This window comes from Chiloscyllium punctatum, chromosome 8 (assembly GCF_047496795.1).
Source record: "Chiloscyllium punctatum isolate Juve2018m chromosome 8, sChiPun1.3, whole genome shotgun sequence".
Classification (NCBI taxonomy): domain Eukaryota; kingdom Metazoa; phylum Chordata; class Chondrichthyes; order Orectolobiformes; family Hemiscylliidae; genus Chiloscyllium; species Chiloscyllium punctatum.
In genome coordinates, this window is record NC_092746.1 from 122630141 (window position 1) to 122644726 (window position 14586).

General features: G+C 44.1%; 1 protein-coding gene across 2 annotated transcripts in view; it reads right to left on the reverse strand.

Annotated features, from left to right (window-relative positions):
- gars1 (glycyl-tRNA synthetase 1) overlaps nucleotides 1-14586 on the reverse strand; it is a 42039-nt gene that overhangs the window by 18383 nt on the left and 9070 nt on the right. For both annotated transcript variants that reach the window (XM_072576382.1, XM_072576381.1), the window contains exons 3-10: nucleotides 12774-12876; nucleotides 11435-11576; nucleotides 9371-9459; nucleotides 8533-8609; nucleotides 7674-7819; nucleotides 4302-4451; nucleotides 1271-1433; nucleotides 701-865 (exon numbers count right to left, since the gene is read on the reverse strand). In XM_072576382.1, coding sequence (XP_072432483.1) covers nucleotides 701-865; nucleotides 1271-1433; nucleotides 4302-4451; nucleotides 7674-7819; nucleotides 8533-8609; nucleotides 9371-9459; nucleotides 11435-11576; nucleotides 12774-12876 — 1035 coding nt within the window. The remainder of the gene's footprint in view (nucleotides 1-700; nucleotides 866-1270; nucleotides 1434-4301; nucleotides 4452-7673; nucleotides 7820-8532; nucleotides 8610-9370; nucleotides 9460-11434; nucleotides 11577-12773; nucleotides 12877-14586) is intronic.

A 14586-nucleotide genomic window follows, 5' to 3' on the forward strand; every position in this document is an offset into this window, starting at 1 on the left:
GTCCCAATTAAATTATGGTTTTGACCCATAGCACCAGCTGTCATGGGGATGGGAAGGAGTGTGTCAGAGTCTGTATAACCATTCACTCAGACGATGACGGAGCTGAATTTTACTACATTTACTAACTCGTACTCCCCATCCCTCAAGTAATTTACCCAAAAATCAAACTATTGATGTGTCTTGTAAGATTGAACTGCTATCACCATGTGGTTTCTGTGCTCACTGGGGAAGGAGGGAATGTGAGGAAAGTTAACTGCAGTTAACGTGGTTGAAGTTACAAAGGACAGGTTCCGTGTGGATCAAGCCTAGCTCAGCAACCTCTTCCCCTGGGGAACACCATGCAGAGGGGTCATGGCTAAGCTCGAGTACTTCTCAAACCACTAAGGGTTAATGTGGGGAAGGAAGTGTCATAGACTAGTCTGCTCACCCGTCCCTCGGCCCATTTGGTTTGATATCGAGGTTGGTGAAAGCAGCTGTCCTGACTGACTCAGGCATTTGTGATCCATGCAGCCAGCAAAAAGGGTGAGCCTGCAGGGGGAAGACGGCAGCCCAGATAAAAACAAACCGAACTGTTTCACCGACACAGAGTGATACGGTGATGGGGAATTTCTTTAATGCAGACTGCAGTATGGAACAAAACATCTTTCGTCATACACACACTACACACACACACACACCAAACGACAAGAGCTACACTTACATAAGAGGTTTTGGCCTCAGCATCCCAGCAGTCACAGGCGTAGTGCGCCATCTCATTGTCCATGTGCTGCCGGAAACGCAGCTTCCCAGCCGACACACCCACCTTCAGCAGGAAGAGATAAATCCGTCCGATGAAGTAACCCAGCACCGAGTTATTGATGATGCGCTGCAACAGGAGACAAGGTTAGCAGGTAGCAAGAGACAGAGTGACCAAGTCCAGGGGCTTCCCCGTGCAATAAATCCGGAATACAAACCCCACTTCTTCCCAACACCTGTACAATGTTCCCAGATCTTCACCCTGCTGCCCTGACAGTTTCTCAGCAATTCCACCATATCTATCAGCTCCCTCTGTCCATTCTACCAATCAACTTGTGACTGGAAAAGATCAAATTCCCAATCCATCAATTGACGTTAGTGAAACGAAACCATTCCCCACCTTTCCAAATCTGCTGGATCCAGGGCTGGTGATAATCTCAACCAATAACCTAGTGTTCCTGTTTCAGGACCCAGACCAGAACAGAGCAGGTGTAAGTCAGACCTGCTTTCACATTCATGCAGACAAGAGTGGTACCTGTTCAACAGCATCGCCGAGTCGCATAGTCTGTGCTGACTGCCCGCTAGTCTGAGCTTGGCTGGAGTACAGCAGGATCTGTAAATCTGCCACAGCTTCAAACTTAGGGTGGGTCTTCTCATTGGGATCCACAAAATGCTCAATTTCTGCCATCGTGAATTCTCTGAATAGCAAGAAGGATTGTTAGAGTCACAACACAGAATTTCTCATCCTTTGTGTCAGTACTATCTGTTCCTCTGCTCATGAAGTGCTGTAGCTCAGTCTTGGACAGGCTATCACAGCCTCCCTCCCCTCAAAACCATTCATGAGCCTAACGCATTTGCTTCCACAGCACCTTCCAAACTCATGACCACTTCTATCTAGAAGGACGAGGACAGCAGATACATGGGAACACCACCCCCACAACTCCCCTCCGTGCCACTCACTATCCTGACTTGGAAATAAATCGCTGTTCCTTTAGTGTTGCTGAGTTACAAGTATTGGAATTCCCTCTGGAACAGCACTCGAATGACTGCAGTAGTTCAAGAAGACAACATACCAGCACCTTCAAGGGCAATTAGGGATGGGCAATAAACACTGGTCTAGCCAGTGGAACCATATTCCATCAACAAAAAAATGAAAAGCAGGGGTACCTGATAAATCACCAGGTTTCTGAGGTTAATTTCACAACTGGTGCTTGGTGGGGTGTTGTAACCATAACAGTTTGGCTCCCCTAAGACACAGAAACAGACGTGGGCCATTCAGCCCCTTGAGATTACTTCACCATTCAATTAGATAATGGGCTCTTTAGGAAGACCATTCAATAAGTGTCTTCTATCATCAAGCAGAGACCATTTCACAGGAAGATCAGAATAAAGGCGTGGAGAAGTCATGCTGTGATCGAAAGGATGAACAGCCTATTGTTCCGATAGTTGTTTTACCACAGGTTTTCACAGGAAAGCACAGACTGACCACAGGAACATGCAGAGTTCATTCAGCCCCATGAACATGCTTCACTGCTCAATAGTGTAACAGATGGTGTGTATCTGACCTGGGGTAGGCCAATCAGCCCATTGAGCCTGCTCCCACCATTCTTAGATCATGGCTGACCCGCTACCTCATCTGCTTCCGTTACATTCTAATAACACCATCTGCAGCACTGAGATTCTGACCCAGGTCTCCAGGACGTTAGTTTGCATATCTCTAGTCCAGTGACACTGCCTTCCCACATATCTCTTAATGCCATCAGTCACCCAGAATCGGTTGATTTAGATCATGAATGTGCTCAATGATCGAGCTTCCGCAGCTGCATCACATTGAGAGCTTCAGTTGAAGAAGTTCCTCCACAGCGTCAGTCTGAAATGACCTGCCCATTATCCTGAGATCTTGTCCCATGCTTCTAGACACCCACCCAAAAGAAAACATCCTGTCATTCCCAAGAATGTGAAGTTTTAACTTAATTATCTCTCATTTTTTGATGCTCTGGAGAATAAAGATCCAGGTTCCTCATCCTGTCCTTATAGGACAACCCCACCATCCCAGGGATTGATCTGTTACACCGCCCCTATAGCAAGTATATCCCTCCCTAGTTAAGGAAACCACAACTGGACACACCATTCCAGGTGTGGTCTCATTAAGGCTCTATTTAACTGTAAGAAGGCATTTTCCTTCTGTACTCAAATCCCCTTGCATTGAAGGTCAACAGAGCATTTAGCTTCTTCATTGCTTGCTGCACCTGACTCAGAAACACCGGAGGTCCCTTTGGATTGCAACACTTCCCAGGCTCTCACCAGTTACCTTTGTGTTTCTTTCTCCTGAAGGATATAGCTTCAAACTTATCCCCAACATATTCCATCTGCCGTGTTCCTGCACCTTCACCTAGTCTGTCTAAATCCCCTTCAATCTCTGCCATGACTTAGATCAACAAATATGACAACTTTAAATGTGTCAGAAATAAAGCCGTCCGTTCTATCTCTATCTGCCTTGCCTCTACGTTATTTCATACTATGACAAGAAAAATAATCGATCAAGTTAAAGAGGCTCTAACATGTTAATTCAATGAATAACAATGGTTTTTTAATGGAATAGATCTCCTTACTTTGCAAAAAGTTCTTTCCAACTCCTTTGCAATGCGGCCTGGCTCTTATGGCTCTTTGACCCGAGCACACAATTCCCTTTTTTAAAAAGGATATGGATGGCACTAGCTAGATCAGCATTTATTGCCCATCCCTAATTGGCCAGAGAGCAGTTGAGAGTCAACCCCATTGCTGTGGGTTTGGAGTCACGTGTAGGCCAGACCAGGTAAGGACGGCAGTTTCCTTCCCTAAAGGACACAAGTGAACCACGTTCCATGTTTCGAACAATCATCATTATACTCTGCCAGATTTTTTTGAATTCAAAATCCACCATCTGTGGTGCTGGATTAACAATACCATTAGGCCATTGCCTCGCTGTATCCAACACAAATCAATGTTAGATTACTGACAGTTGGTGCACAAAGAGATCAGAAGTCAATCTTCACTCAGTTTTTGGGCTTTTTTTAATCAAGTGGAACCTTACAATATACAGCTACTCACTCAATTATTTACGGCCATCTCAAGTGTCTCTCGATAAGTAATCATCTAATGAACACCATCCACCTGAACATACTTCAACTTAATTCATGCAATTAGCAATCAATTCCTTTCAAAATCCGAAAAGCCTCAATCTAATCAGCTTTTATATCAGAGCAGGGTTGTCTATCGCAGTCTGGCGTAGGCTCAGTACTGGCATACTCTGATGTTTCTAACCTTGTCCTTTCACTGAGATGACAACAACTCTTGAGGAGTAACATAAAGGGAGGAAAGATAAATAAACTGTTTCGCTCCATGACAGCGATAGCTGCCCCAAGCTACCGAACAACCAAGACTAGAATCAAACACTTAACTCAAATCCCAATGAAATAACAGATGTGTGTGAGAGAGAGAGAGAGAGAGAGAGAATAAGCAAGAGACAGCACGAGAAGAGAATTAGCTCGCAAAACAATAACAAGAACTAGAGACGGAGCCCTTACCTGACACGGATGAGCCCTGATCGTGGAGAAATCTCATTCCGAAATGAATTTCCTATCTGTGCAGCAGCAAAGGGAAGCTTTCCCTGGTTAAACTCCAGCAGCCGTTTAAAGTTCAGGAAGATTCCCTGGGCTGTTTCTGGTCTGAGGTACCTGAAAATAAAAAGCTGGGGCAGTTTAAAAATCAGTCTCTACATGACAACTCCACTAAATGAAACCGCGTTGAACCATGCAGACAGATTGGCTGAAATGTTCCTACCTCACCCCTCTCCAGCTTCTGTTTCAATGTTTGGATGTGAATACATTTAATCATCTCCAATAGACTGTAGGTGGTTGTACAATTCTTACACAGCACACAGTGAGCACTATATACAAACATTCCGTTCTAACAGTGTATGCAGTGGGTAGAATACAGCCCTAACATTTCAAGTAGTGGGAGTTATATTGGGATATACAGGCCACACGCAGTGTATACTAGATAGGTTAGACCTTACGCTGCACTGTGGGCATTTGGTTTGAATGTACGGTCCTTATAGTTCTATTGGTGTGTAGTCCTTACACTTCATATACAGAGTGTGTAGTCCTTAATGCGACATATAGAGAAAGAAAGACATGGAGGCTAGGGAACACTGGGAAATAAATAGTAATGTCTTGAAAACAGTCCACAGTACAGAACAGGAAGTGCTGGAAGTCTTAAAAAACAAAGGTGAATAAATCTCTGGGACCTGATCGAGTGTATCCCGGACATTGTGGGAAGTTAGGGAAGAAATTGTGGGGTCCCTAGCAGGGATATTTGTATCATTCACAGGCACAGGTGAGGTGCCAGAGGACTGGAAAGTAGCTAATGTTGTGCTTTTACTTAAGAAAGGCTGTAAGGAGAAGCGTGGGAACTACAGACCTGAGAGTCTGAAATCAGTGGTGGGTACGTTGTTGGAGAAAATTCTGGGAAATAGGATTTGCATGCATTTGGAGAGGCAAGGAAGGATTAGGGATAGTTAGCCTGGCTTTGTGTGTGGGAAATCATGTCTCACAAACTTGAGTTTGAGGATGTAACCAAAAAGATAGATGAGGGCACAGTGGTAGACACTGTTCACATGGACTTTGTAAAGCCTTTAACAAAGTACTAATCCGTTCACCATGCAGAAAAGTTAGATCACATGGGATTCAGGGAGAGATTGTCAATTGGATACAAAATTGGCTCGATGCTAGAAGATAGAGGATGGTAATGGAGGATTGTTTTTTCAGACTGGAGGCCTGTGACCAGTGGTGTTCTGCAGGCACTGGTACTGGGTCCGCTGCTGTTTGTCATTTATGTAAATGATTTGGATGAGGTTTTTGGAGACATTACAGATGACACCAAAATTGGTCATATAGTCGACAGTGAAGCAGGTTACCTAAGATTACAAAAGGATCTTAATCAATTGAATCAATGGGCTGAGAAGTGGAAGATGGAGTTTAGTTTAATAAATGCAAGGTATTGCATTTTGGTAAAATGAACAAGGGCAGGACTTGTACAATTAATGGTAGGACCTTGGAAAGTGCATTGAATAGAGAGACCTTGGAGTTCAGGTGCATAAATCATTGAGATTTGGGCTGCAGGGTGGTTAAGAATGTGTTTCACAAACTTGCCTTTATTGCTTAAACCACCGAGTACACGAGTTGGGACGTCATGTTGAGGTTGTACAGGTCGTTGGTGAGGCCACTTTTGGAGTACTGTGTACAGTTCTGGTCACCCTGCTATATGAAGGATATCATTGAATTGGACAGAGTTCTGGAAACATTTATAAGGATGTTACTGGGACTAGAGGGTTTGAATTATAAGGAAAGGCTGGATAGGCTAGGACTTATCTTTTCACTGGAGGGTAGGAGGTTGAGGAGGCAAGCTTAATACAGCTTTATAAGATCATGAGAAGCATAGACAAGATGAATAGCAAAGGTCTGGTGAGTCTGTACAGGGCCCTGGTGAGACCACACCTGGTGTACTGTGTGCAGTTCTGGTCTCCAAATTTGAGGAAAGACATTCTGGCTATTGAGGGAGTGCAGCGTAGGTTCACGAGGTCAATTCCTGGAATGGCGGGATTACCTTACACTGAAAGACTAGAGGGACTGGGCTTGTATACCCTTGAGTTTAGAAGACTGAGAGGGGATATGATTGAGACATACAAGATTATTAAAGGATTGGACACTCTGGAGGCAGGAAACATGTTTCCGCCGATGGGCGAGTGCCAAACCAGAGGACACAGCTTAAAAATACGGGGTAGACCATTTAGGACAGAGCTGAGGAGAAACTTCTTCACCCAGAGAGTGGTGGCTGTGTGGAATGCTCTGCCCCAGAAGACAGTGGAGGCCCAGTCTCTGGATTCATTTAAGAAAGAGTTGGATAGAGCTCTCAAGGATAGTGGAATCAAGGGTTATGGAGATAAGGCAGGAACAGGATACTGATTAAGGATGATCAGCCATGATCATATTGAATGGTGGTGCAGGCTCGAAGGGCAGAATGGCCTATCCTGCACCTATTGTCTATTGTCTTTACCCTTGTGCATGGTTGTGGTGGTGGTGGTCAAAACTATGGTGGATATTTTTAAGATGACAGGAGAAAGATTTAAAAGGGACCGGAGAGGCAACATTTTCACATGATGAACAGCCAGAGGTAGTGGTAGAGGCAGGTACAGTTACAACATTGAAAATACATTTGGACGGAGACAGGAATAGGAAAGGTTCAGACAGATATGGGCCAAGCGTAGGCAAGTGGGGCTAGTTAAGTTTGGGAAACTTAGTTGGCATGGACAAGTCGAACCAAGGGTCTATTTTCATTGTATATGACTCTATGACTATGACTCTAGAGGATACAGTTGTTAGACTACACATAGAGGATGTACAGTTCTTACGCAATACACTGACAGTATAGTCCTTATACTGTATATGGGTATACAGTCCTTACACTATGTAGAGGTGTATACTATGTACAGCAGCTATACAGTCAAACTGTACATTGAATATTATATTGACAAATACCGACCTTACACTGTGTAGACTGGGTATATTTGAATGTATGGTCCTTACAATACATACAGTAGGTATTGTGAAGTCTTTATAATGAGCATATTAGTGTGTACAGCCCTTACACTGTTTTGGGTATTGTACAGGAATGTTCAGTCCTTACATTGTACACTGTGGGTAATATGTTGGAAAATACTGTACACAGTGGTTAATATACAACAGAGGATTCTAAAGGATATGTGGCAACCATTCCATGTTAGTACTTATGCCTCTTCCTGATCGATATCCCTCAATGTAACCCTCTATTCAACATCCTCCCCAATGTGCTAGTCTAGCCTCCCCTTAAATACATCTATACTAATCACCTCTTCTTACCCTGGCATGTTCCCTCCTGGTCCGATGGATGTCTGGAACATCAGATTGAAGGAGATAGGTGGAGACAAATCATTCCCCGTGACTGGAGACTTGACATTATATTTCACAAAGAGATCCGTTAACTCCTGTTGGCTGTAATTATCCAGCTAATGAGAAAAAGAAACAAATTTGATTATTGTTTCTTTACGCTGCTTATTTGGGTGGTACAGTAATCTTGGCCAGAACCTGCAGAATATAGCGAGAATCCGAAAATCACTGCGACCTAGAAGCGGTGGCAATGGGAAATCAATGTCTTTTTGTTGGGCAAGGGCATTAAGGGATATGAAATCACAGACTGGGCATTATCTAGCTGAAAGGCACTACAGTTCCAAACAGGCTGAATGCCTCCTCCTGTTCCTATGGCAAAGGAAGACCACCCTGTTTCTCTTCCATCAGTGCTCTGGTATTCAATAAATCAACAGCACATGGTGAACTGCACCCCAGTGAAAGCGCAACCCTCAAAACAAATATATGGAGGAAAACCAAAGGCAGAATGGGAGAAACAAAAGAAACGCATGAAAGCAACGCTTCAATACCAGCTGCAATGATCAAGCTGATCATGGAAACACAGCACTCAGTGCACACTCAGTGTTCTGAGGAAGGGTCACTGGGCCCGAAACGTTCTGATCTTTCTTCATAGATGCTGCTGAGTTTTTCTGGCAACTTCTGTTTTTGTTCCTGATTTACAGTATCTGGAGTTCTTTCAGTTTTTACTCATTGTATATCAGTAGACTTGGGATGAACAGGAATGGACAACTCCCTTTGTGAGAAAACAAGGGGTAGATGGGCTAAAACAGACAAGTGAAACAGATTCTCATACCTGAGTGATGACATTTTCCATCTCGGCTTTCTTCTCTGCTGAGCACTTCTTGTCGGACATCAGTTTCTGCAGGTGAGCTATAAAAATGGAAAACGATTCAAGATTGCCAAACTGGTGGAGGTAATGTCACGTAGCTTAGTTTTGCTGCATCAAGACCTGACAGGCTAGCACCATTGCACAGAAACCTGCTGCCAATGAATGATACAAATAATTTCCCTGTCTTCTCTCAATGGTACATCAACAGCACAATGCATTCATGGAGTCTGTTCATCATACAGCAAGGTACCAGTACACAATGGCTTCTCCTTTGGGGGGAGATGGATGTGGTTGGTGGTGGTGGTGGTGAGAAATGGAGAAGAAGATAAGATTGAGTCTTTGGAAGGACAAGTAGAGGCAGACACTTCAGGGAGACGGAAAATCACTGACTGCTGGGGCAAGGTGACGTTAAGAGACTGGTGAACGGAGAAGGTACGGGAAAGAATAGACTGCTTTAGCCAGAAATCAGCACAGACAAGATGGACCAAATGGCCTCCTTCTGGTCTGTATCGTTCAGGGTCAAAACGAACTGAATCGGCAAAAATGCTACCGACTGTCAGCAGAGTCATCCAGGGCATCAAATAGGCTCTTGCGGTGCAGTGGTAACGACCTTGCCTCTGAGCCAGAAGACCCAGGTTCAAGTCCCACCTGCTCCAGATTTGTGTCCTTATGTCCCTGAACAGGTAGGTTAAAAAACCTCGCAGGGAAAATGCACTTTAACACATGGTAAGGTGGGTCAGTTCCCCAACCATACAGAGCGTTCACTGAATTACCAGCCCTCAGTCCAAATGGAAACTGTTACCTTTCAACAGATGATCAGCACGGAAACATTCCCCATTCTTCACATCCTTCACCATGTAGTCAGCAAACTTATCCACATGTCCAGATGTTCTGCAACATAGATCACCAAAGCTCAGCAGCAGAAAGCTCAGGTCACAAAATTGACTGATCTTCCCAGCCTCACAATGAAACTGTCCTCTCGACAGCAGTGGGCTAAAGGCAACCCTCTGCTCACTCTGTCAATGCCAACAAAAGAATCTAATTAAATAAAACAAGTCCAAAATACCTCCCACTCACTATCTGGGTGATTCAGATATTAACTGGTTGAGCGCAGAACTGTCTAAAACCGAGGCAGAGATTGTCAATTGGAGGTAGGGAGCTCTGCGGAAATGGCTAAGGTGCACAAACAGCACTTGGGAGAAGCACAGAAGCATACAAGAAAACCCAAACAAAGTTTTAACCATCTGAGAACAGTCCCTAAGATCAAACTCCAATCCTCAGAGGTTGATCTCCACAACGGAGAGATTATTATTCAACTGCTTTGTCAGCTAGATCATCTGAGAAATTATTCAGGGAGAAAGATTATTTTAAGATAATATCTTCACTGTCTTTGGCTGCTCACTAATTGTTGAGGTGAATCCAAAACGTCATGCCATCAACATCCACTGTAGCTTCAGAGAAGGAAGATGATGCCCATTTCTCATCCAGATACCGACAACAAGGACCGAGTGTGTGGTTGGCTCAGACTACACCTACCCAGTCCCCCAGAGTGGATCAGCAAGCCCTTGACATGGGTCCTCAAAGACAACACGAAGGCTTTTTTTTTCACTCTTTGATGGGATATTGATGCTGCCGGCCAGGCCAGCATTTGTTACTCCATTGTTGAGTGGAGTGGCTTTCTCACCCCATCTCAGAGGGTAGTTAAGAGTCAACCACATTGTCCGGTCGAGTCACATGTTAAGCCTAGACCAGGTAAGGGCAATGAACCAAATGTGTTTTTATCACAACTGATGATTGTCTCACAGTCACCATTTGTGAGATTAGCTCTCAAATTCTAGAGGTTTCTAAAAAAAAATCGTTCATAGGATGTGGAAGCTGCTGGCTAAACCAGCAGTGTTTATTGCCCATCCCTAATTGCCCTTAAGATGATGATGATGATGAGCTGCCTCCTTGAACTGCTGCAGTTCATATGACCATAATGCTGATAGGGAGGTTCAGGATTCTGATCCAGTGACACTGAAGGAACAACAATACATTTCCACATCAGGATGGTGTACCACTTGAAGAAGATCTGGCAGGTAAAGTGGAATATTCAATGATGACAATGCCGTTGAACATCATGGGGAAATGTTTAGATTATTTCTTGTTTGAGATGGTCCTTGCCTTAAGGATATTACCCAGATTGTGCTGCATATGAATACAAGCTGCTCATTTTCATTTGGATTAAGTGAATTAGAACACCCTCAGCTCCCTAAGTGAGAGTTGAACCTGCGTCCTCAGAAAATTAGACTGGAGCTCTGGATTATTCATGCCATTAAGGGGATACGTTAGTGATAATGTTAATGTTACAAGTTGTCACCAACAGCTCCTCCGGTCCGAGCTGGTTTCTCAAGTTGTTCCATTATCACTCCCTCTTTCTTTGCAGCATCATCCCTTTTGTTCTCCAATCATTAATGACATTGAAGAGCAGAAGGTTGAGAAGAGAATCCAGGTGTTCAAAATCATATGAGGTCTGGACAGAGCAGATGGGGAGATATTGTTCCCACTGGTATTAGTACAGAAAACCAGATGCCTCAGATTTAAAACGATGGACCAACAAAGCAATGGTGACATGAGATAAAACATTTTCACAGACCAAACAGTTAAGGTCTGGAATGCACTGCCCGAGTGTGTGTGGTTGGAGGCACCTTTGACCACAGTTTTCAAAAAGGAATTGGATTATGATCGGAAGATGAAAAATTTGCAAAGGTGAGAGGAAAAGACAGAGTGTGGGACTATCTGAGGTGCCTTTACGGAGATCCAGCACTGACCCAACAGATTGGATGGTCTCCTTTCTGTGTTGCAGTCATTGCATAATTCTACTTACTTCAGGACAGGTTCAGGAGTCAGCATCGTGCAGTCAATCTCCAGAATCTGCTCCTCCTGGATGAAATGTTGCCGCCAGATCTGCAGGATGTTGTTCTTCAGAGCACAGCCGACAGGACCAAAGTCATACAGGCCACTCACACCTGTTCCAAAGTACAATAAGACCTTACATACACATACAGGATGCAAATTCACCCCTCACCCACACCGTCTTCATTCATCATCTGCCTAACTGAGGCTCTCACAGACCGCTCCTATCTCAGCCCCCTCAATGGGTATAATCACTGGACAAATACAGCTGTTTAGTGATCACATTACTGGACCAGAGTCTTGCATTAATAATCCAGAGAACGGAAGTTCAAACTCCACAGCAAAAATTTGGGAATTTTAATTCCATTTTTCAAAATGTCTGGAGCTAGAGTCTCAATAAAAGTCGTAAAGTTGTTTCAAGCTCCTGTTAAAAACAAAACTTGTTCAGTCACATCATTTATAAAAGAAGGAAAATGACCCACAATATGGTTGAGTCTCAACTCCCCTTCAAAGGCAACCTGCTCCATTATATCAAGGCAATTAGGGAATGGGGGAAAAAAAAGACAAGCCTGCCAAAGATGCCTGCACCCCAGGATATTATTTTTTAGAGTCAGCTACCAGTACTCCCCAACTTCGATTCCACTGTGTCATATTGAAACTGAAATATTAAAAGCTCATTTGTTAAACCCTGGGTCAGGACCAAGGAGGCAGCTAAAAGGATGAATCAAAATGGTCCATTGATACCCATCTAAGAAAGGAAGCCAGTACTCCTTCATCAATCTCTTTATACAGCCAAAGCTGCTGGGGATAGGTAACAAGCAGACACAATTCTGATATCAACCAACTTTGTGACTTGCAACATTAAAGCAGAACTGTGCTCAGCTAAATTGCTGCTTCACTTCTACATATTTCCTTGCCTTCCTCAATCACCTCTGCTCTGTTCATGGGTTGTCAGTGCCTTTGAGAAGGTGGTGGAGCTGCAGCCTTTGGGAAATAGGACACCCACAATGCTCTTAGAGAGGGAGTTCCAGGAGTTGACCCAGCAGTAACAAAGGAATAGAGTTATTGCTCCCAGTCAGGATATTGGGGAGGCATGGAGGGAAACTTGCAAGTGGTGGTGTTCCAATGTGTCTGCTGCCCTAGAGAGAATTTTATTCCCCAGGCAACTGTGTGGCAGCAAACTGGTGATGGAAGAGGGGCATCTCTTGTCACCATAGACAGACCTTATGCATCAGCTGGTGTCTGACTCTCTACTAATTATATACTTTAATACAAATGACCACATATTCAGGGACTGGTCCTCCTCCTACCTCCATATATCGCAAAAGCTTGATCATAGAAAAACCTCCTCTTTAGGGTATCCTCCATTTTTGTTCGGTCAACTATGTCATCCTTTGGCTGCAGAGCCAGCTCCTGTGGGGAGAAGGATACACAGCAAAATGATTTCTACGTGAAACAAAAGAATTCCTGACCCGGGTTCAATTCCAACCTCAGGCGACTGACTGTGTGGAGTTTGCACGTTCTCCCTGTGTCTGCGTGGGTTTCCTCTGGACGCTCCGGTTTCCTCCCACAGTCCAAAGATGTGCAGCTCAGGTGAACTGGCCATGCTAAATTGCCCATAGTGTTAGGTAAGGGGTAAATGTAGGGGTATGGGTGGGTTGCGCTTCGGCGGGTCGGTGTGGATTTGTTGGGCAGAAGGGCCTGTTTCCACACTGTAATGTAATGTAATCTAATCTAATCGCAATACGTTTCTCTTGGACTCATGCAAGGTGAAACACTCAGACATGTACACAAGCTCTAAGACAAAACCAAAGTCAATACAGTTAATAGGTGACAAAAGGTTCCATCAATGACACAGGATTCTATTTCTCGAAGGAGAATAGAGATGCAGAGATTTTGGAAAGGAACTCCACAGCTTATGATGCATGGTCTTAAAATTATAACTGCCACTGTCGAGGGGAATAAAGTGGAAGACGCACAAGGCCAGAACTGGGAGAATACAGAGATCTGAGAGTTGAAGGAGATTAAGGAGCGAGGGTAGGCAAGGCTCTGGAGGGTTTGCACATTCTGACCAGAATTCTAAAATTCTAAGCCACTGTTCAACTGGGAGACAATGTAGGTCAGTGAACACAAAATGATATGATGGGTGAACGAGACTTAGAGTGAGGAGTTTTAGACGAGCTGAAGTTACAGGGACCACAAGGTCTATAACCGAGTAGGGAAATGACAGGAGCACAGAGGAGCTGAGGTAGTAGTGAGGACACAATGTTGTCAAGGTGGATGTAGGTGGCCTTGCTGATAGAGCAAATATTCAATCAGTAGCTTGATTCAGGATTAGATCTCGCCACCATAGACAGATGTTGCTGGTCAGACGGAGATAGTGGCCAAGGAACAGTGTACAAGTGGAAATGAAATTTATAGTGGAGAAGGAAGATAGTTGCTTTATTTTTCCCAATATTTAATTTTTAGATTAGATTAGATTCCCTACAGTGTGGAAACAGGTCCTTTGGCCCAACAAGCCCACACCGACCCTCCGAATAGTAACCCACCCAGACCCATTTCCCTCTGACTAATGCACCTCGCACCATGGACAATCAGACATAACCAATTCACCTAACCTGCACATATCTGGATTGTGGGAGAAAACCGGAGCACCTGAAGGAAACGCACGGGGAGAATGTGCAAACTCCACACAGACAGTCGCCCGAGGCTGGAATTGAACCTGGGTCCCTGTGAGGCAGCAGTGCTAACCACTGAGCCACCATGTGCCTGCAATTCATCCATCAAAAGCGTTGGTCTCCATTTTAATACTTACATTGGAGGCAGTTCAGAGAAACTTTACTGACTCCAGTGATAAAAATTTTTGCTTTATGAGGAAAAACTGAGCAGGTTGTGAGATTACTCATTGGAGTTCAGAAGAATGAGGAGTAATCTTATTGAAACATAGATTTTGAGGGCACTTCTCAGGATAGAGAGGAGGTTTCCCCCTGTGAGGAAATCTAGAATTAAACAGCACAGCTTGAAGGGTGTCCCACTTAAGATGCAGATAAGGAACAATTTCTTCTCTCAGAGGGTCATAAGTCTTTTGAATTCTCCTCCCCAACAATAATGGAGGCTGGGTCA